Source organism: Podarcis raffonei, chromosome 1, assembly GCF_027172205.1.
Source record: "Podarcis raffonei isolate rPodRaf1 chromosome 1, rPodRaf1.pri, whole genome shotgun sequence".
Classification (NCBI taxonomy): Eukaryota; Metazoa; Chordata; class Lepidosauria; order Squamata; family Lacertidae; genus Podarcis; species Podarcis raffonei.
The window spans coordinates 32,791,847-32,814,336 of NC_070602.1; the positions used below are offsets into that span (position 1 = coordinate 32,791,847).

General features: G+C 43.2%; 2 protein-coding genes across 6 annotated transcripts in view; one reads left to right on the plus strand and one right to left on the minus strand.

Moving 5' to 3' along the window:
- The window catches only part of MIPOL1 (mirror-image polydactyly 1), a 202,225-nt gene extending 187,828 nt beyond the window's left edge, over positions 1–14,397 (minus strand). The window contains exon 1 of one of the 2 annotated variants that reach the window (XM_053380083.1): positions 14,247–14,397. The gene's annotated coding sequence lies outside the window, so the exon portion shown is untranslated. The remainder of the gene's footprint in view (positions 1–14,246) is intronic. The other variant, XM_053380065.1, reaches the window with a different exon arrangement.
- Positions 14,398–20,558: 6,161 nt separating this feature from the next.
- Positions 20,559–22,490, plus strand: part of SLC25A21 (solute carrier family 25 member 21) — a 274,630-nt gene continuing 272,698 nt past the window's right edge. For 2 of the 4 annotated variants that reach the window (XM_053380149.1, XM_053380158.1), the window contains exon 1: positions 20,559–21,193. In XM_053380149.1, the coding sequence (XP_053236124.1) occupies positions 21,127–21,193 (67 nt within the window). In that variant the 5' untranslated portion in view covers positions 20,559–21,126. The remainder of the gene's footprint in view (positions 21,194–22,490) is intronic. The other 2 variants (XM_053380122.1, XM_053380112.1) reach the window with 2 other exon arrangements.

The window sequence follows — 22,490 nt, forward strand, 5'->3', positions numbered from 1 at the left end:
GACAACCATAAATTTCTGCATATTACATTTCTACACACTTTTTGCCTACTTTCTGCAAGCTACCCAGGAAGGAGTTGCACCGATGCCAGACAAGGCAGATCAGAAATTGCTGGTCGATGTTAGACAAATAATGAAGGGAGCTTCTGCTTTGAATGCAGAAGATCCCAGGTTCAATTCATGGCATTTCCTTTTTTTTTTAATGTTTATTAATATTTTCAAAAAAGAGTACAAAAGAAAACAGAAAAGAAAAGAAGAAAGAAAGAAAAAAGAAGAGAAGAAGAAAAAACAGCAGTTAAAAAAAAGTTTACCTTAATTACATTCCATACCCAATTTCCTTGACTTCCCCACACCTGCCCTTCTTGTATTCCAATTCCAATTTTTAGCTCAGCAATTTTTATCCCCCCCACTTTACCTTATTTCCTCTAATTCAATTAACTTAAACAAATTTTAACTTCTAAACCTCTATCTTTATATTTCAAAACTTATTCTTAACATACTTTCCCTAAATTCCTCCATCAATTTAATTAACCTATTTAAACTTAAAAATCTCAGTCTTTATACACCAACACTTATTTTTGATAATCTTTTTCTAAGGTCGGCCCCAAATCTCTCCCCAAATTCCCCATTTTTATGTTAGTGGCAAAAACCAACTTAATTAAAACAGAATTATATTTTTACACCCTTTGGATTCCCGAAGCCCTACCACCCCCTTTCCCGGTTTCGATCCCCAGCCAAAGTCCATCAGTCCATCCAAAATCAGCCTGGCGATCTCACATCCGAGGCACTTAACCCTCTCTCAATTTCTCTCTGCCGGTTTTCTTGATAGTCCTTTATTTTAAATTCCGAATCTCGAAGAGGCTCTGTTCCAGTAAAGTCCGTATTTCTTCCAGCCAGACCTCCATATTTAACAATGGAGCCAAATTCTTGTTTCTTACTTCTCATAAGTCCAAATGTCCCAAAGACTCCAAATTCTGTATTGGCCATATTTATATTCCATATGTCTTCAGATCCCCATAAGAGGAGATCTCTCCAATTTCCATTCTTCACTTCCAACCAAACTTTCATCGTCATGTTCTTATTTTCAATTATTTCCAGCTTAACAGGCCTCTGGCTCTCTTTAGCCATCTGCAACATCCCAGCGCCTCCTTCTTTCTCATGTTCTTTAAATGGCATCTCAGATGACTCAGACTCTTTCTCCTGTTTGGCTATAAGGATTTTTGGATCAGCTACAACGCTTCCCTGTTCATCTGCAGGAGCTTGAATCATATCCTTTCCAGGTTCAGCAATTTTGTTTACTGTTCCCTTCATTGTTATTACATTCATAGTCAAAACATTTGTCTGCTTCTGTAGGTTTCCCAAAAGACGAAAGGTCTTTTCCAGTTCAGCCAGTATTTTTCCACTTACAGCCATTTTTGTAATGTCCTGAACCCCCTCTAGAGGGATTCTAGTTACTTAATGACAAATTAACCTTTTCTTCTTTATTTTTAACAATTTGTTACCAAATTGTATCAAATGTAACCAGCAAAGACAGCAAAGACACAGTTCTCCTTTTTTTCCAACTTTGACAGCTAATTTGACAGCTGTCAAAATCTATAAACCTCTTCCACAGGCTCTCTCCCCGATCGCTCCCGGGTTTTGGGGGAGGGGTAAATTCCGTTCTTTTATCCTCCAGCACAGTCACTTAAATTGGCCCAATATAAAGTTAATTGCTCTTTTCCACAAAAACAAAAGACATTCACACAACCTTAGTAATAAAATCCTTGCTTTACGATGTTTACAAGGCGGGTAGGTTGACTTCCTTTTTAGCACCTTGCCCGATCTTGCCGAATTCCCAGAAATAAATTTCCCTTTTAAGTCCAATTACCGTGTTACTCACGGGTCGTTACTTTTGATCCAAAAGTTCAAAAGAAGAAGTTAGCGCTCTCCATCCATGGCATGCGGCTTCACTCAGCAGGGGAAGCAGTCGAACTCTCAGCACCACACCTCCCTCCGTCCCCCGTTCCGAAGCCTTTAAAAAGGCTTCTTTGCGGGTCGGGGGGGCGCGCAAATGGTGCCCACCGAGTCACCAGGTCCACAGGCTTCAGCGCCTGTGGTTTCTAAGGGTCCCCGCGTCGCCGCCACGGCAGGACCCGACCCCTGTTGAGCAGATTCCCTCCGGAGCTCGGAGGGAATCCGCCATTAGACGATGGCGCCAACCCGGAAGTCCAATTCATGGCATTTCCAGGGAGAATTGGAAAAGAATCCTTCTTGAAAGCAGAAAGGAGAGCAGCTGCCAGTCAGTGTAGACAATACTGAGCTAGATGGACCAATGGTCTGGCTCTGTGTAAGGCAACTGTCTATGTTTCACCTCTCCACTATTATTTATGGTGCCATATCATATATATGGGTGTGGGTGGTGCTGTGGGTTAAACCACAGAGCCTAGGATTTGCCGATCAGAAGGTCGGCGGTTCGAATCCCCGCGACAGGTTGAGCTCCCGTTGCACGGTCCCTGCTCCTGCCAACCTAGCAGTTCAAAAGCACGTCAAAGTGCAGGTAGATAAATAGGTACCGCTCCGACGGAAAGGTAAACGGCATTTTCGTGCTGCTCTGGTTCACCAGAAGCAGCTTAGTCATGCTGGCCACATGACCCAGAAGCTGTACCCTGGCTCCCTCGGCCAATAAAGTGAGATGAGCACCGCAACCCCAGAGTCGGCCACGACTGGACCTAATGGTCAGGGGTCCCTTTACCTTTACTACCATATATATGCTCCCTGAAATCAGTGCTATTTTTCTAGAAGAAGAGGCGCCAGAAACACCACAAACACTTCCCTTGTTCTCTTAGAATGACAATGGCGTCCACCTGAGAGGTGACAGAACTGAGTTCTGACAAATTCTGACTGGGAAAAAGTCCTGCCTGAAATTGATATATCTCACTGCTTATTCAAGCTGCCTCGTTCTTCAAATTGTGATAAAACTTGAGTGTATGTCATGAGGAGGGCAACAGATCTCCCATCTCGTTTTATTCATTTTTTTATTTCCCTCAAAAGTAATGTGTTTTCTAAGCGAGGCTTTTCATGCTCTGACCTTGGCATCCACCGGGACCATACTGTGATTTATATTGAGAATTCCAAGCCTCATCTAATCTTATAAATAAATGTAAAATGTATAAAACAATTACCCTAGAATAAAATTGAATTTTATCTCTCTGTAATCAGTTTTTGTCTATGCTACAAATTTCTGTGTTTGAATACAATTCAAAAATTAATAACAGACATAATTTATTTTCTGACTTTTCATTACTGTGACATTTTAGCAATTTTTTATATATATACACAGGCTTAAATTTTATCTAGGGCTTCAACCCCACAGTTTATTTTTAGCCATAGGGCACTCTTCTGGAATTTCTATTTAAGGAATATGCTTGTTCAAGAAATACACTTCCCATTTACAAACCAAAATATACAGCATAATGAAATGGATGGAGGGGAGAAGGCTTTGCTACAATGTAAAGATAGATTAAGGAGGGGAAGTGTTGGGTTGCATGTCAACGATCCAAGGATCTTTTGATGTTGGCTGCAAGAAGTCAAGTTTAGTGGGCAATAATATAGAAAATTATAGTAAAGTCACAGTGTGTTTCTGCTATTTGCTTGTATGTTATTTTTATACTGAGTTTTACCATTGTGTTCTTTTTATCGGGGTTTTATAGCTACGCTCAAGTGTTGTGTGCTCCTCCATCCACTTTTCTAAAACAGGTAAAATATATGCTTGGCTTTTATGGTATTTTTCCCAGGTATGGCTAGGCATATGACCATCATAACTGGCAATCATAAAGCCTGTCCAGTTTGCATTCTCCACCTCTTATTTCATGCGACAGAAGCTAAAAACTAGCCTCTAACTCTTGATATCTCTTTGCCTTTGATCCTGAAGGCCATTCAGCCATACGCTTATCCATAAAGTCTGTTAACCTTTATATGACTATTTAACTATTGTTATGGCTGCTGTAGGTGTTAGTGAATTGTTATGTAAAGTGACTATGTAAAGTGAATTGTTATGTAAAGGTGTTAGTGAATTGTTATGTTTCCAGTGTTGTGAGCTGCTTTGAGCATGGCAAACCACAGGAAAATAGCATTTGCCACTGGAGATGGTTGCTTCAGCCTGCCTTCCTCACCTTCCACCTATAAGGTTTTTAAAAAATAAAAATAAAAATTGCTTTACTATTGAATTGATGTTTGATTTTTAAAAAAAACATGTTTTCCCCACCCACAGCTCTGGAATCCACTTGTTAGATGAAGCTGAAAATCTTCAAACTGAACCAAATGGGAGCATTAATAAGGGAGCTGTCTGCCAGAAAAACTGATGGTGCTTTCTGACGTTTAAAGTCTAGGCATAAAAGTTGTGGGATGAAGGGAGATTTAAGCACTACTGCCATTAGCAATGGAGCTACTTTGGATGTGAAGGTTTGGGGGATTGTGAGTTGACTTATTGGTAAGCGTATGCTCAGTTAAATTTTTGACGAACTGCTAATTATTGGATTGGAAGTGTTAGGCTGCAGGGGTTGCAATTGTTGTTACTTATTATGGCTATTGCACGTCAACTGTTTTCTGTGAATCGTTTTGATAGCAAGTGTATTTGTGGAAAATGTGGCACATAAATAAATTGCCTGTGACTATACAAAATATGAGTGATTGTGATGGTAAGCAAGTGAGATGTCTGTCACTCTGAAATAGGAGTTAGGGCCTGAAGAGAATTTATAGATAGTACTCAGCAGTATTGAGACTGGCTTATGTGCACTGAAAGGCGAGTCAAGACTTCTGTCCTTTTCTTTTTTACTCACATAGCTACTTTTTCTATAAAGCCAAGCTTCCCAAACTGTGGTCCACAGACAGGTAATCCATGGTATTTCCATAAAGATATGTTTAAAATCCATACACTGTCTAGCACAGTCCATTACAATTGCTACAGCATGCAGAAAAACCATTAAGTGGTCTGCTAAGGCCCTCAGCCATTTCTGGAAGTGGTCCATGGCTGGGGAAGAGTGGGGGAACTACTGTTCTAAAGCCTATAAGAAACAAGTTATGATGGGACATTTGTCCAGGTCCATCCAATTAAAGATGCAGTACCTCAATCTCATAGGACGGATTCTAGAAAAAAAATATTATATTGGGCTTTGTCCACAGAAAGTTAGGTGCATCTAAATTTTGCTTAAGAAATTGCACTTGAAATCATACAGAGGTAACACCTCAACTCTTGAACATGCACAGTTTTGTGATAATTTAGGACTGAGTTGAAAGCAGGTTTATCAAAAGTCGTTTGAACCAGTTGCAGCTTAACCCTCCCACTGTACTTTGAAAACTGGGGATGCAGATGGCGCTGTGGTCTAAACCACTGAGCCTCTTGGGCTTGCTGATCAGAAGGCTGGTGGTTCAAATCCCCAAAACAGAGTGAGCTCCCATTGCTCTGTCCCAGCTCCTGCCAACCTAGCAGTTCGAAAGCACACCAATGCAAGTAGATAAATAGGTACTGCTGTGGTGGGAAGGTAAATGGCATTTCCATGCACTCTGGCACTTGTCACGGTCTTCCATTGCACCAGAAGCAGTTTAGTCATGCTGTCCACATGACCCGGAAAGCTGTCTGTGGACAAACACAGGCTCCCTCAACCTGAAAACGAGGTAAGTGCCGCAACCCCATAGTTGCCTTTGACTGGACCAGTCCTTCACCTCTACCTTTTACTTTGAAAACTGCCCCAACCACCATCAGTACCAACATGCCTCCATCTTTTCAAAATGCAGTGCAGCAAAAGGTGTTGATTGGCACAGCACAGGACACCAAAGGGATCCAGGAAGGCAAAATGGGGACTAACTGGTCAAATCTGCATTCTAAAGACATTTTGCCCACCAAAGACTCAAAACTACACCAGCACATTGGTTATATCTCCAAGGTCTGATGTGAAGCCTTTATAACGGGAAGCGGGGTACCATATTTGCCCAACACCAGCCAAATCAGCGCATTGTGCTATGGTAGGCAAACTATTACTGTGGAATCAGGGTGACAATATTTCTAAGAGAGTTACATGACTGTTAAGACACTCTTTAGGCTAGATTTCATAATTAGAGACTTACGTAATTGGAAATGTTTTGATAGCCACCCTTTAAGAAAGAAACAGGCAAACAAACAAACACTGGGGCACATGCACACACACAGAGCAGTTAGCTGAAGAAATAGTTAAAATTAAAATGCAGCTGAACAACATTGAGGAACAGCTGGTGTAATTCTATGCTTGATGGCAAAGTAATGAAGCTCTTGGTGGCTTGACAAGACAAGCTACAAGCTTGAATGAAATTGTTCAGCTAAAAGAATTAGAATGAAGTTGATGACGGATGCGTTACTGAACATGACAGGGTGTCATCTATTTTAAACAGGATCTTTACTAGGATGTACTGAAAGAAATTTTTCCACTACCTTGGACCCACTAAAGCTTTTTTCAGTAAAATTTTATTGGAGCTTATTCAGACAATAGGCTAGCTCCAACTGTTACTATTTAATATTTTTTTTAAAAAAAGACACTATAATCTATTTTCAGTGCTAATAATTCAAATCTGGGGGTGGGGTGGGATAACATGTGTTATTCTTCTATATCCATTCCACGAAAAAGTAACTCTAACTCTTGCTACAACTCATAACTCTGCAGTGCACTCCATTTCTTACCTATAGGGTCTCTCAAAGGGCACATGCTGAAGTTATAATAGCAGATTCCATTCCTCATTAACTAGTAATAGGTAGTTTTAGTACCTATTTCCCTAGATGTTAATGAATAAAGCAGGGTTGGAGAACTTGGGGCTCTGGGTGTTGTCGGGTTCCCAACTCCTATCAGTCCCAGGCAACTCAGCCAATATTGTACCCCAGCAATGCCCGGAGGACCTGCCTGGGCGGCTTTACTTACTGACATGAGCACCTGTTTTCTCCAATACATAATAAGAACTCATACACGTCAAATGCATTTGGATGAACGAAATATTAAGCATTGTACTGTAACCAGGGTTGCAACCTGATTGAAGACAGTTTGAAAAACTAATCTATAAATTAAGTTTGCACGTGATTAAAAATAGTATGTGACAAAAGCAGCACACATGTGCAGGATTCCTAGATGATGATGATAATAATAATAATAATAATAATAATAATAATAATAATAATAATAATAATAATTTATTTATACCCCGCCCATCTGGCTGGGTCTCCCCAGCCACCCTGGGCGGCTTCAAACAAAGTATTAAAATACATGTGACATCACTATAGAAGATGTCTTCTTATGTGAGAAAAGGGAGGCTCTCTCCAGTAGTTCTTGCCCCCTGCAGGTTTTATAAGTACATGTAATGAAAAGGGCATGACCTGGGATAGCTCAGTTGGTAGAGCATGAGACTCTTAATCTCAGGGCTGTGGGTTTGAGCCCCAGGCTGGGTGAAAGATTCCTGCATTTCAGGGGGTTGGGCTAGATGACCCTCGTGGTCCCTTCTAACTCTGCAATTCTATGATTTCAACTAAACCTTAAGAAAAACTTCCTTATATTGTGAGCTGCTTATTAGTGGAAGAGACTGCCTTAGATAGTAGTGGAATAGTGGGAGTATTTTTGGAGTCCATTCTAACCCTTGATACCTACCAGAGCAGGTATGAGGAACCTATGGTTCTCCAACATGGCCAGCCCTCAGGATGATGGAAGGTGCAGTCCAATATCCCGAGGGCCACAGGTTCCTCCTGCCTCATTTTCATGAACAGTTTGCTTTAAGTACTCTTAAAACCTCCCTATTAGTTGTGCAATACTGTACTGCAGAGTTCAAATGAAAAAGAAAATCCATATGGCTAATCTCTGCAAGCCAATAATGTCCAAGTGAGAAGCTCAAATTTATTTCATCCATCAAAGACAACCCGAACAAGGAAAAAGGTACTATTTCAACAGAATTCTAAGTTGCTTTGTTCAATCACTTTGACAAATGTCAAAACATTACCTTTCCCTGCCTTGCATTTAACACTGTTCCTTGAAGCTTGAATGTGTTCGTTTATACTTGCATAAATATCAGTGCAGACTTCTGCAGATTCCTGTTCTGTATGCTGCACAATGACATGACTCAACCAAATCCATAACCTTTGAAAATAAACTTTACACCTTTCTTCTGGGGTATCAGATATAGCTCAGAAGCATAATTACACTACAATAGTGCTAGTCAAATCTAGGTCACCTAGACTGTGTGTGACAGACATGAATTACTGGAGTCTCAGCTCAAAGACGTTCCCTTTATGACATAGTTGCAGGTTTTTGAAGCTTCACTGCTAATAAGAAATTCCTCCTCACTAAAGCAGTATTATTTTGGCACTGTCTTTGTAATATAGCACTTGATATAAAAAAGATGTCCCATATGTGAAGCAGCAAATTCCAACCCTGCCGGTTCAATGGTTAAATATAATTAATATGATTTCTAAAAACAGCATTGCAAACATAAGTAAATGTCACCAGTTGTACACTTTCATATGAAGGCCTAGAGAACGTCGCAAATTGGAAGTGTAGACGGGGAATTTCATGCACTTCTCAGTTAATACACATAGCCTCCAAGTGACTGCTGAAGCTACTGGACTGGATCCAGAAAAGAGCAACCAGAATCCTTCTTATGCTTTCTGCCTCTTCATCCCACTAGAACAGGGGTCAGCAAACTTTTTCAGCAGGGGGCCGGTCCACTGTCCCTCATACCTTGTGGGGGGCCGGACTATATTTTGGTGGGGTGGGAAATGAACAAATTCCTATGCCCCACAAATAACCCAGAGGTGCATTTAAAATAAAAGCACACATTCTACTCGTGTAAAAAGACCAGGCAGGCCCCACAAATAACCCAGAGATGCATTTTAAATAAAAGGACACATTCTACTCATGTAAAAACACGCTGATTCCCGGACCATCCGCGGGCCGGATTGAGAAGGCGATTGGGCCTCATCCGGCCCCCAGGCCTTAGTTTGCCTACCCATGCACTAGAACTCTCTGTCGCCTGAAAAGCTACTTCTGAGATGGATAGACCCCCCTCACAGACTAGCATGGGATGGAGAGGGTGGTCAGTGGGCCAATAATTCAGAAGAATTTGGCAGTGAGGCCTTGTAGAAGCAGAATTGCCTTTCCATGTATGCAAGTACCTAAAAAAGCGGGCTAGATCAGGCCAAAGGCCCATCAAATACAAGCAGTGCTATTTTGCTAGAAAAAGAGGTGTCAGAACTTAGCATGAGCATCTTGTTTTCTTAGAATGGCAATGGCACCAACCTGAGAGGTGCCAGAAATGAGTTCCAGCTGGAAAAAAAGCCCTGATTACAACACTTGTTTCCACAGCGGCCAACCACACCACTGAATAACAATAAAACCACACATTTTGTCAATTTATGCTGGCTCTCAAAACATCTCTTGGAGTCTATGCATATTGCTTGGCAATGCTTGAAATTCCCACTATTTCCCCTTTTTATGGGTACCCTCACTACTGGCATTCAGGTGCCAGGTGAAAATCTGGCTCTCGTTTCAGGACTTTGCACATTATCACCACGGTTATCAGAATTTGATCTTGTGTTATCTTTTATTGTATTTTCCCTAGAAATATATGATGCTGTACTAACTTTATTTAAACTTGCTCAGAGATCCTAGGATGCAGACCAGGAATAAGGTAAGTGCTCTTCATTCAGTTCACAATACAGTGGTACCTCGGTTTAAGAACAGTTAGGTTTAAGAACGATTTGGTTTACAAACTCCGCAAAACCGGAAATAGTGTCTTGGTTTGAGAACTTTACCTCGGTCTAAGAATGGAATCGCCTCAGTTTAAGAACGGTTTTGGTTTAAGAACGGACTTCAGGAATGGATTAAGTTCGTAAACAGAGGTACCACTGTACTGTATGACATACAATTTTGAAATATTTGGCTCAGATATCCCCACTTGTTCCAACAATATTCCTATGTCTTCATCCTCAACCTGTTAGCCTCCCAGATTTCAAAGGAATGTGCCTCAAGTATGTGATTCTAGACCTAAGAAAAGATGATTAGATACACAGTTGGCGCATAGCTCCATCTAGTGGCTACAGGTACTATAGCACTATCTTTCATTTTTAAAATAATAAACTTTTATTTTTTATGTGTTTCCATACACATGTCTGGTGAGTGCGTTTGTTTGTGTGTCCTATGTGTAGCGAATGTGGAGGTGTGGTCTGCTTGTGTGCTGTATGTCCTGGGGGGAGCACTTGTGCAAATATTGACTATGCTCACTTGGAGTGTGGCCCTCAAGTTGAAAAAAGCTATCCAACTTGTAATCAAACTTGGAGCCCCTGCCTCCCCCCCGCCCTGATATTTTTTCTTTTATTTGATCTTTAAAAGCACATTTGGGATTTTGCCTCTTAAAAAATGAATAAATTCAAATGTCCAGGTCAGCCACAACAATGTTTATTTGGTGAGTTTCAAAGCCATCTATTCAAATTCATATTAAAAAATGTTTCAGATGCATGAAGTGCAGCAGTGTTTGTGTTTCTTTAGAATGCTATAATAATTTATAATATAAAGGTAAAGCGACCCCTGACCATTAGGTCCAGTCGTGGCCGACTCTGGGGTTGCAATATACTGTGCTATAAATTTCCACAGCATCTATCAAGAGTGGCTAGTACAAAAGTACCATCAAGTACAAAAAGTAACAATATTGGAATTTATTCCCATGTAATTCTCCCTTCCCATAAGGCCACAGAAATTTTAAACCAGAACAGTTAGACAAATTTCCCTGGTTATGGGGAAAATGAAAATAATAGTTTCGAGCTACAAGTGTCAAATCTTTGCAAGAACTCACTGCTCCGTTTCTTCGTGTATTTGACAGCTACCACTGCTAATATTTTAATCCAGATGGGAGGGGAAACAAACCATTATCTGGTGATTTGATACTCATAAGAATTCTGCTCCTTACCCAATTACTGAGGGGTGGATGACTATGATGAGGAATCCAACTCTCTTTCTGTTCAAATTAAATTCACTTGGATTCCCAACCTCTCCTGGTTTTAAATCAAAGAAGGATGCAAGAGAGAGAACATTCACCCACCCCCAATTAACTAAAAATAAAATTAAGAATCCTGCAAATCTCTTGCTCGTGCATGTCTAACTGAAGGCCATAAAATGAAAGAGAAGGAATCATTTACCGTATTTTTCGCCCTATAGGACGCACCGGCCCATAGGATGCACCTAGTTTTTTGGGGAGGGGAATAAAGAAAAAAAATTTATTTCCCCCCCCCAGCCGCGGGAACTCCCGCAGGGCTCCCCAGGCTGCGGATAGCTTCCCGAAGTGCGGGGCGCTCTGCTTCAGGGCGCCCCACGCTCCGGGCAAGCAGGCTGCTATCCGCAGCCTAGGGAGCCCTGCAGGAACTCACACGGGCTCCCCAGGCTTAAGGATAGCTTCCCGAAGCCTGGAGAGCAAGAGGGGTTGGTGCGCACCGACCCCTCTCGCTCTCCAAGCTTCAGCGAAAGCCTGCATTCGCCCCATAGGACGCACACACATTTCCCCTTCATTTTTGGAGGGGGAAAAGTGCGTCCTATAGGGCGAAAAATACGGTATTCACAGAATAGTTAAAGATGTGGAAGTGAGGAACAACATGGAAGATGAAGGCCTGTGAAAAACAAGCTTTTGACTTCTTGCACCTTCAAAATACAGTATTGAGCTCAAATTGGAAGTGGAAGAAGGGTAGTTTCTTTCCTGGTTAGACATGCATGCAAAAAATGATTGGGGGAGGGTGCCATACATCATATGTTGTCTGTAGCACCTAATTCAGATTTTAAAGGATGCCAGCCTCACTTTGAGAACCATTCTTAGCAAAAATTATATAAAAATGTGCTTGTTAATTATTCTGAGTTTCTTGTTCAAATCACTTTGAGAACTTCAGTTTAAAAGTCTTTTTAGCTTGTAAAAGAAAAAACAAACTATTTTTTTAAACTTTCTATTTTGTAGCCTTGCCTGTAATGTAATATTTCTTTTGAACACACCAAGATTACAGAATGCAATTAGATACAAGTACAAGTTCAGAACCTGATTTTCAAACACCAGCTCAACCCAGACACCTGTTTTCAAGATGGCAAGGAGAAATGCACAACACAGTGATGGCATCATCCCACACTATTTAATGGGGAGAAAGTAGGAGAAGGAAAGACAGAAAATACACTATTGTAGTGATCTACTTCAAGAAAGATCTCTGAAATACATTGATCTACTAGCGGTACTTTGGAACTAGAGCAACTATTTCATCATTCCAGCAATATGACAAGACAGCATCTCCCTCAAGAAGTTAAAATTGATCAGGCTAGATGGTAACTTAACAGATAAATAGGGGAAAAATGTATCCTATTTTATTATTTTCTTTAACAAAAGGACTCTGGTTTATCTTTCAGCCCCCACCCCTTCCGATTCCTCTAAGCTGTTTTCCTCTAAGAGGGCGTCTTTGAGCCCTTCTAATAATCTGATCAAAGTAACTCCTACCATCTGGAAGTCTCTCAGATCCAGATCCAGTCTGACATGCAGGCCAGAATAAAAAGAAAAACAATCAAATTTAGCAGAATATATCACAATTCCAGAGAAGGTAACAATCCAACATGTACACCAGTACAAGAGCAATAAAAACATAGTTTTTGCTGGAGAATGTGGACGTTCCATGCACACTATAGCCTCCCTATTTGTTATGGAAGCGTTTCAAATGGCCTCCCAGCTGGCTTTGAATAACCACATAACCAGTGTGCCATTTGAACTCTTGACAACTATCTGTGCCCAGGAATTATGTGCTGCCTGACCCCACTTCCTTGCTCCCAACATCCCACAGGATACTGTCAAAACTGACTGCAGATGACAAAGCTGTCTGCAAATGTGATATGAAGGCTGGTAACATTCACTTTGCCTTATGGGAATCCTTCAGGCAACCACAGTATCCATAGAAGTGCCGAGAGGATAAATTAGCACTGGGAGAAGTGCAGAGAGAAGAAACGCCATGATGCACCTGTAGCAACACAGCTGGATGCCTTCATCTGCCCCAACTGCAACAAAACATGTCTCTCTCGTATCAATCTTTGCAGCCACCGGAGGCCCTGTTTTTCACCCCTGAAAAACTCTTCCATTGTCTCCTGAGAAAGACGGGTGCCAACAAGTAATAGTTGAGTTTTTCAGTCTATAAGACTTTCAAATGCCTGTGGTGGCCAATAAAGACCTCATGAAGAATAAAGTTATCAGTGACCACTAGTCATAATGGCTATATGCTACCACTACTTTAGAGAGAGAACGCTTCTGAATACCACTTGCTGTGGATCGCATGCAGGAAAGAGCTATTTTGTGGACTTCTCATAGGTATCTGGTTGGCTAATGTGAAAACAACATACTGGACTCGATAGAGCTTTGTTCTGACCCAGCAGGGATCTTACTACTTTCTTACCAAGCAAACCAGAACAGCAGAATCACACTACTCCACCAAATTCATGATCTATTCCCACAAGCACTGAAGTGGGAGGAGGTAATTCAGAGGCTGACACTTTTTGTAAAATGAGATGCCAGGTCTCGGTGGCATCACACTAAGCCGAGTGTGAGGTGGGTAAGAGGAAGAAAGCACGATTTTACACGCTGACAGACCTATGGAACTCCAGTTCTCAAACTGTGAATTTAGAAGTCTGTGGTCAAGCTAGACTGGGAGCTGCATTAAATTTTCTTGTGCGGGTACAAAGGTCATGTCCGAGTCTGTCCTGACAATTACTGTTCCACGAAGAATCAGACTTTGATTCTTTACGTGCAGAGATGGAGAGAATGTTGCTACTTTCCTTTTAAACCACTTTGACTGCGCAGCCAAAGTGATATTTAAGCTGAGAACCCTTGAAAACTTACTCCAGACTTTAGAGTCTAAAAGAAACTCAGGTTACTATCAGCGTGCTGTATTTCTCAGCGAGGGGGTAAGACTAACGGGGATCAACTTTTAATAGGATAAACGCCATGCAAGTCAAGCGGAGACTGCAGATTCCACTTTACTATTACATGTATTTTTATTATTAGGGACAGCACAGGAGACAACACCCTGCACTCCCCCTTCTTTCTCCTCCTCCAGTGCTCCCATCCTATGAGGCTCTTGCAAACAGCATCAGCCAATTTAAGCTGCGGGGCTTTCCAAACAAGTGCCAAATAAGCAATCCTATAACTGCTCGAAGTAACAGAACACCAAGGATGCAGCCTCGGGGAAAGGCTGCCGTTACCTTTCATTTTATTTTTTTTGCTCCAGCCGGTACCGCCCAGAGCTTGCCAAACACGCGCGAGGTTCAGAAGACACTCCTTCTGCGTGCAGGCGCCGCTCCCTCCAGCTGCTGCCGCCGCCGCAGCTCAGCGCCGAGCCCTCAGGATCATAGACTCGCGCGACCCGCCCACTTCCGGAATCCTTTAGAAAGCAGCGCCCTCAGGGCGGAAGTGGAAAGGGAGGGGGCGGAGGACTCTCGGGATTGAGACTAACTGTGATCGTAGCGCGCCTTTCTCTCTCCCCGCAACAAGCAAATGGCAACAACCTTTTTCTGTGTTCTAATGCGGGTCTTTATTCGATGGGGAATTACGTACAAGCTAAACAAGCTACAGTTTAGGACCCCACTCTTTTGGGGGCCCCCAAAAAATTAAAAGGGAAAAAAAACCCTGGATGTACATTTCCAAAATATAAGATAAAAAACAAATAAAATAAAACTTACATACAGCAACAGTGTTTTGTGTTGTGTAGGCTCCTATGATGTAAGTAATGGGCCCCACCTGCTAGCCTGCTCCCTAAAATATCCCTGGTTTGCTCATTTCTATATACAGTGGTACCTTGGGTTACAGACGCTTCAGGTTACAGACGCTTCAGGTTACAGACTCCGCTAACCCAGAAATAGTACCTCAGGTTAAGAACTTTGCTTCACAATGAGAACAGAAATCGTGCTCTGGCAGCGCAGCGGCAGCAGGAGGCCCCATTAGCTAAAGTGGTGCTTCAGGTTAAGAACAGTTTCAAGTTAAGAACGGACCTCCGGAACGAATTAAGTTCTTAACCTGAGGTACCACTGTATAGGGTGCCTACATTCTGCATGTGCAAATGGCTTTAGATACCTATTAGGTCCATAAATTACCATATAGCATATATTCAACACGAAAAGCAGTGACAATTTGTTGTTGACAAAGGACAGCTGGACATATAAAGGGCCCCATTACCTTCAGTAGCTGAGGGCCTCATCAAACCTAAATCCTGCCCTGTGCAGTTTCCTTTCAAGAGCGTTTCTCCCCTTCCCAGTTTTATCCTAACAACAACCCTGTGAGGTGTGTTAGGCTGAGCTCCGCATGCCCAACAGTGTAGGCCACTAGGCCACATAAGCCACCTGTCCACTTGTGGATGTGGGTGTGGGTGTGCACTCGGTGCAAGGATTTTAGGAATGTGCTAGCTGCTTCCTGCTCCCAGGATGACAGCTCCTCTGTTGCCATGGAGAATAAAGGAGAAGGAAACTGAACTGGCATGCTAGGTTGTTTAAAAAAATAATAATCTTTAAACACTCTTCTTTAGCTAAGAAAAAAACTCTCACGTTTTCCACAGTATTTTTTTCTCCCCATTTCCTCAGTTAAAAAGAGCAAAAGCCCCTGTCTTTGTTGCTCCCTTTTGTAGCTTAAACTTGAGTTTCTCCATTGTTTTCTATGGGCAGCTCACACTTCCACCCGACAGGAGCCTGGGAAAGAAACTGGGAAGCTCTGTGTCCCAGCAGCGGACTCGTTACTCTACAATTCCTATCTCTATGCTCAGCCCTGCACAATAAAAGCTCACAGGGTGAACCAGCGAGCAGAAAGGCTCACAATGATGGGGCCTTGGTTGCAGTGACTGGGTGGGATGCCTTTAAATATTTCAGGAAAGCAGAGGTTTTAGGACTGATTTGGCAAAAACTTGGGGTGCGTGGCTGTTTAGCTTCCAATAGAGAAAGAAGGCAGCTTATTTGTTTAATAAAGCACACTAGGGCAACAGGTAAAGGTAAAGGTACCCCTGACCATTAGGTCCAGTCTCAGACGACTCTGGGGTTGCAGCGCTCATCTCGCTGTATATGTCGAGGGAGCCGGCATTTCTCCACAGACAGCTTCTAGGTCATGTGGCCAGCATGACTAAGTCGCTTCTGGCGAACCAGAGCAGCGCAGAGAAATGTTGTTTAGCTTCCCACCAGAGTGGTATCTATTTATCTACTTGCACTTTGATGTGCTTTTGAACTGCTAGGTGGGCAGGAGCAGGGATGGAGCAACCGGAGCTCACCCTGTTGCGGGCATTCGGACTGCCAACCTTCTGATAGGCAAGTCCTAGGCTCTGTGGTTTAACCCACAGCGCCACCCGCGTCCAGAGCAAAAGAAGTGCAGAAATTCATGTTCTGGAGGCTTTCAGCCTGCGGCGAATGGTTTTGTTCAGCACCATGTGCAAGGCAGGATTTGGGCTTTTTGTCATGAGATTCAAATCATGAACCGCATGAAATAATGATAAGGAAGGGGGTGCTTTAAATTGGAAATCGAATATTATGCCAAGGCACTTAAAATGGCTTGGAGGGGAAAGGGAATATAATTGATTTGGTATCTTTCTCAGAAGAATGGGCAATATGCTGGAATGGATTGACAGTTTTATGCTGGCTTTCAGGGTTTTAGTTGCTGCAGTTTCAGTAAATAGATTGAAATACACATTTAACTGACTTTTGTTAGTCATCTTGGGAGGTTTTTTCTCCAGAAGGTAGAGTACAAATAAATAAATTAAATAAAGCATAAATGTATTCAACTAAGTTTTGCTCCCAGTTGTTTAGTAGTAGGCAAAGCAAGATTTTATTACTAAAAATAGGATATTTTTTTCTGTGGAGCTAGTCACTCCCAGTTACTATTGAGCCCAAATCTGATAAGACTCAAATAGGCACATAAATTCCAACTCAGCAACTTCACTTTGAAGTTTCCCTTTGAATTTTTGTTGTTGTTGAAGTATGGGAAACTTGAAAGTCCTACAGAATGCCCAAGGAGACGAATGTCAACAATTATTGTAACCTATCCTGGAACCATTTTGTTGAGGGTGGGCTTTAAGTCTAATAACAGGGTGGCATTTTACTCACTGAAGTAGACCCACTGAAGTTAATGGGCCTAACTTACATGATGTTCATGAATTTCAATGGGTTTACACTGAGTAAAACTTAAATGCTGCCCTGAGTATGTCTAGATTGCCCTGGTGGATGACTGGGAGGGGTGGCTAACACCCCAGAGGACAGGATCACACTTCAAAACGACCTTGACAGATTAGAGAACTGGGCCAAAACAAACAAGATGAATTTTAGCAGGGAGAAATGTAAAGTATTGCACTTGGGCAAAAAAAATGAGAGGCACAAATACAAGATGGGTGACACCTGGCTTGAGAGCAGTACATGTGAAAAGGATCTAGGATTCTTGGTTGACCACAAACTTGACATGAGCCAACAGTGTGACGCGGCAGCTAAAAAAGCCAATGCAATTCTGGGCTGCATCAATAGGAGTATAGCATCTAGATCAAGGGAAGTAATAGTGCCACTGTATTCTGCTCTGGTCAGACCTCACCTGGAGTACTGTGTCCAGTTCTGGGCACCACAGTTCAAGAAGGACACTGAGAAACTGGAACGTGTCCAGAGGAGGGCAACCAAAATGGTCAAAGGCCTGGAAACGATGCCTTATGAGGAACGGCTAAGGGAGCTGCGCATGTTTGGCCTGGAGAAGAGGAGGTTAAGGGGTGATATGATAGCCATGTTCAAATATATAAAAGGATGTCACATAGAGGAGGGAGAAAGGTTGTTTTCTGCTGCTCCAGAGAAGCGGACACGGAGCAATGGATCCAAACTACAAGAAAGAAGATTCCACCTAAACATTAGGAAGAACTTCCTGACAGTAAGAGCTGTTTGACAGTGGAATTTGCTGCCAAGGAGTGTGGTAGAGTCTCCTTCTTTGGAGGTCTTTAAGCAGAGGCTTGACAACCATATGTCAGGAGTGCTCTGATGGTGTTTCCTGCTTGGCAGGGGGTTGGACTCGATGGCCCTTGTGGTCTATTCCAACTCTATGATTCTATGATTCTATGGGGAGTGCAAACTTCTTACTTGATATCTCAATATCAATTTGATACAACTGACGATGTTATCCTCCTGGATTGACTGTGGAATGGGTATCAGAGGCACTGTATTACAGTGGTTCCTATCCTACCTGCAATGAGGGAGAGATCTTCAACCCCAGAAGGAGCATGACATTGACCCACTAGAGATACTTCCCCTCCCCTAACACCATGCTGTATACTGTCTTGCTATATTGTATGAATTGGCCAAGGCCAAATTAAGGTGGTTGGGGGCTCTGGTGTAGTTGCCAAAATAGGGTCCCCTTCCCCTCAAAAGGAATGCATGAAATAAGTTAACGGAATATACATGCTGAGGTATCTTAAAGACTTTTTTGATGCCATGCATCTGCCTCGGGAGACAATGGAGGAGTGCACCTTTGGGTGTCAAGTCAAACTATTGGAAGGTTACAGTGGCTGTGGTGGGTGTAGAGACCAATACGGGATAAACATGGTTTGTTGCAGCTGGAGCAGAAGAAAGTGCCAGGTTGTGCTGCTGCATATGCACCATGGGCCCTCCCAGTAGTCTTTCCTCCTCTGGTCGTGGCAAGGTTGATGCTGCCAGCATTTGTTTGCAGACATCGTTCTAATGCAGGGCCTGGTGCCTGAAGCCAGCTCCCTGCAGAGCACAAATTTGGTATTACATAAGCTGTCATGGACTGTATGTTCAACTATTTAGCTGACGTTTTTCAGTTACAGTAATTTTTTGTGTTCAGGTGACACAGTTACTGAAAAGTTTAATCTCCTGAGTGGTTTTTGACAGCCACTTTTGCTGAATCTTTATGGGCCCAGATTGCTAGAGCTTTAAGCTATTTCCCCCCCATTATGCCAACTTTGTGGTTAAGATGTATCTAGCATCATTTATCCCAGTTGATACCTGTTTTAGATTCAAATCGATTTTATGTATCTGCTGCTGTTATTTTAAACTACTGTTTATATTCATAATTGTTTCTTTAAACTGGATTTATATATGTAACGGTTATATATGTTACATAGAAATTTCTATGTAAATATAAAATATCCATGATACTACATTGGCTTTTGTTTATTCCATTTTTTAAAAAAGTTTTTATTAACAATTTCAACATAACAAATTATCAAAACAAATCATCTTCATTATTTCCTCCCCTTTCCCCTCCCCCTCCCCCACAAACCCCCCCTCCCCCCTAAGACTTCCCTCAGCTCCTCTCTCTGATTTCTCAGCCTATGTTAACCTCTGCATGTTGTAAAACTGTATACATCCTTTTGTTTATTCCATTTTAATCCATTTCTAGGGTGCTTAGACTGCATACATCATTTGGGGCCAGGGGACATTTGATCCTCACAACTCTGAGAGGTAGTTTAAGATAAGATATAGTGATTCACCCATAGTCTCCAAGTGTACTTAAGGGCTGAGTGTCTCCATAGACTGTCAGATTTATTTATTAAAATTTATACATTGCTTGATTGTAAAAACAAACAAACAAACAAACCCTCAAAGCAGTTAATGATAATGCTGCCAGATTTGCAAGTGTCCTCATGCATGCACAAGACCTTTGCATTCTCTCTCTGCTGCTGATTATTTATCAGAGTTTGACCTCACCTCCTTGTTATGAAAGCAGTCTGGAAGCAATTCCTAATGGGGCCAACTAGCAGAACTAATCCTACCGTCAGGGAGTGTGAGGCAACAACTTTGGGTAGCTGATTTTCATTGTTCATGAAAGGGCAGAAAATTATTATTATTGTGCTTTTTTTACTGCAGGGAAGAGGGACAGGCATCTTTGCCATTTCCTCCCTCCTCTCCTAAAACAACTGAACCAGCCATGGGTACTCTGTCATTTGACAAGTGTCAGGGTGCAATTTCTTACTCCACATCAGGCAGCAAAGTTACTGGTATCTTAGCCCATCTGGTCTGAAGCAAGAATAGGAGAGCGTACTGGTGGGGTGCGGGCGTGTTTTCTCTGTTTTGTAGCATTTCCCAAAGAAGTGACTGTACAAACTCTTTCTTGGGGGTGCGGTGGGGTAGGGGGAGAGAAGACAGCTGACAAATGGAGAGTCCCAATTTCTCAAAAACAAGTTGAGCGTGCAGGGCCGGATTTAGGTTTGATGAGGCCCCTAAGCTACTAAAGGTATAATGTCCAGCTGTCCTTTGTCAACAACAAACGGTCACTGTTTTTTGTGTTGAATATATGCTATATGGTAACTTATGGACCTAATAAGTATCTAAAGCCATTTGCATAAAAAATATGTATTACATCATAGGAGCCTATACAACACAAAACATTATTGCTGTTTGTAGGTTTTATTTTATTTGTTTTTTATCTTATATTTTGGAAATGTACAACCAGGTGTTTTTTTCCTTTAATTTTTTTGGGGGGCCCCAAGAGAGTGGGGCTCTTAAGTTATAGCTTGTTTAGCTTATATGTAAATCCGGCACTGTGAGCGCGGTAGACACCCGGCGGTATTTTCTTGCTAGCCGAAGCGAGAAGGGAACTTATAGGGGATCGTCTTCTATCCTCGCGCCCCAACTTCCTAAACGAAGCCGGAGTCCTTTTAGACGTTCTAGAAGGGATAAGCCCGGCATTCTCCGGGTCTGCCACATTTGTCTCCTCCTTGCGCAGCAGAGGCTCCAGCCCCTGGGCTGGCTCTGGCTCGGGTCCCAGTAGTGTGGTCTAAAGGTTACAGCGCCGGGCGCCCCCGGCCAACTTCGTAGGGGTGGGAGGGGAGAGAGAGAGAGAGAGAAAGCGGGCGCTTCTTGCCAAGGCTCCGACCCGCCTGCTCCTGGCTCCCCTCCCTCTCCTTTTCCCGCCCCGTCGCTATTTCCGAGCCCAGGGGAAGACGCCTTGCCTCCCCTCCCGCCGCCACCCAAAAGGAGGTGTTCCGACCTCCCCGGCGGCGCAACCTCGGACGCGCTCCCAAGACAGTCGCGGGGCCGCTCCTCCTCCTCCTCCTGCAGCGCGACACTGGCGTAGCTCCACGCGGTTTCCCACCCACTTCCACGCGCGCTGGTGACCATGACCGGGAAAGCCAGGGGCTTTGGGCGCGAAGCGGCCCACCAGATCCTGGCCGGAGGATCCGCGGGTAAGTCGGCGGCGACTCCGGGAACGAACCCTTTGCGCGCGGGCGCGCTCTTGCCCTCCTCCGTTACTGAAGCCTCTTGGAGAGCTTTCGGCTCCCGCGCGGCGGCCTGCTGCTTTTTCAACCGCTGCAAAGTTTGCCCGGGTGCCGGAATCCGCCCCCTTTCCCTCTCTGCCCCTGCTCCTCGGTTTCTATTCGCGTGCGCCGAGCTAGGCCCGCCTCCTCCAAGCCCCATAGGCTCCTCTGGCCGGGCTTCTCCGCCCTCCTCACGTTGCGTAAAGGGAAGTCCCGGGTTCTGGGCGCCGCCTCCGCTTGCGATTCCTTCCTGAAAGGGCTCCTCTTTGGGCTCGAAAGGAAGGGGGAGCTGATGTACCAGGAAGGGCTGTTTGCTTCTGGAGTGAAATAAATAAACGTGTGTTGGTGTGTGTACGATGCGATATGGCGGGCACGTCCAACTCCCAAGGACTGCGATCTACTCCCAGTATAAAAAGCTGGCAGTGATCTACCCATTGACATTAGAGAGAGGAGGAGCCACAGTTGTTAAGCTTTTTTAAGGGAAGATTGATCAGAGTTGTTGACCTTTTTGCGGGGAGGACTGACCAGAGTTGTTGAGCTTTGGGGGGCGGAGGCAGAGCAGAGCAGAGTTGTTGAACTTTTGGGGGGCAAATGCCATACATGACAAACATTAATTCCCTGTTATTTAAATCCCATGATCCATAAGGGTTCCGCGATCGACCGTGATCTACCAGGAGCACCCATGGATCTTTCTGTCGATAGCAGTAGACCAGTTGAACATGTATGTAGGATATATACATATATACATATATATATGCATTTATGTATATATATATATGTATTTATAGGACCAGACAGACGGTTTCTAAAGCATTAAGCGGCACTTCCTAGATTCATCACTGAAAGGATTTATTAAGTTGTTTCTGACAGTGACTGGAGAAATTGAGATGTGAAACCGTTAAGGCGAAACGTGTTGTATGGGAAATCCATCCGGAAGACAACATGTATATCACGGAGTTAGTGATCTAACATGGTTACCCTTCCTGCCTCTGTTCCTTCCCCCTCCCTCCCCCTCAAGTTTTTGATGGTTTGAGACCAGTTTTTGATGTCCTAATCAGTTGGGAGGAGGTGAAGCCCCTCACACAGCTGCCTTAGTCTGGGAGGATAGTGCTGGAAACCTACTTTGATGTTGGAAATTATTGTGGGAGAGCAAGGCATCGGGAGAAGGTGGCAATCTATAAAATCGGATGGTTTGGGCAGAAGTTTTGAGAAGCTACTGCAGGGA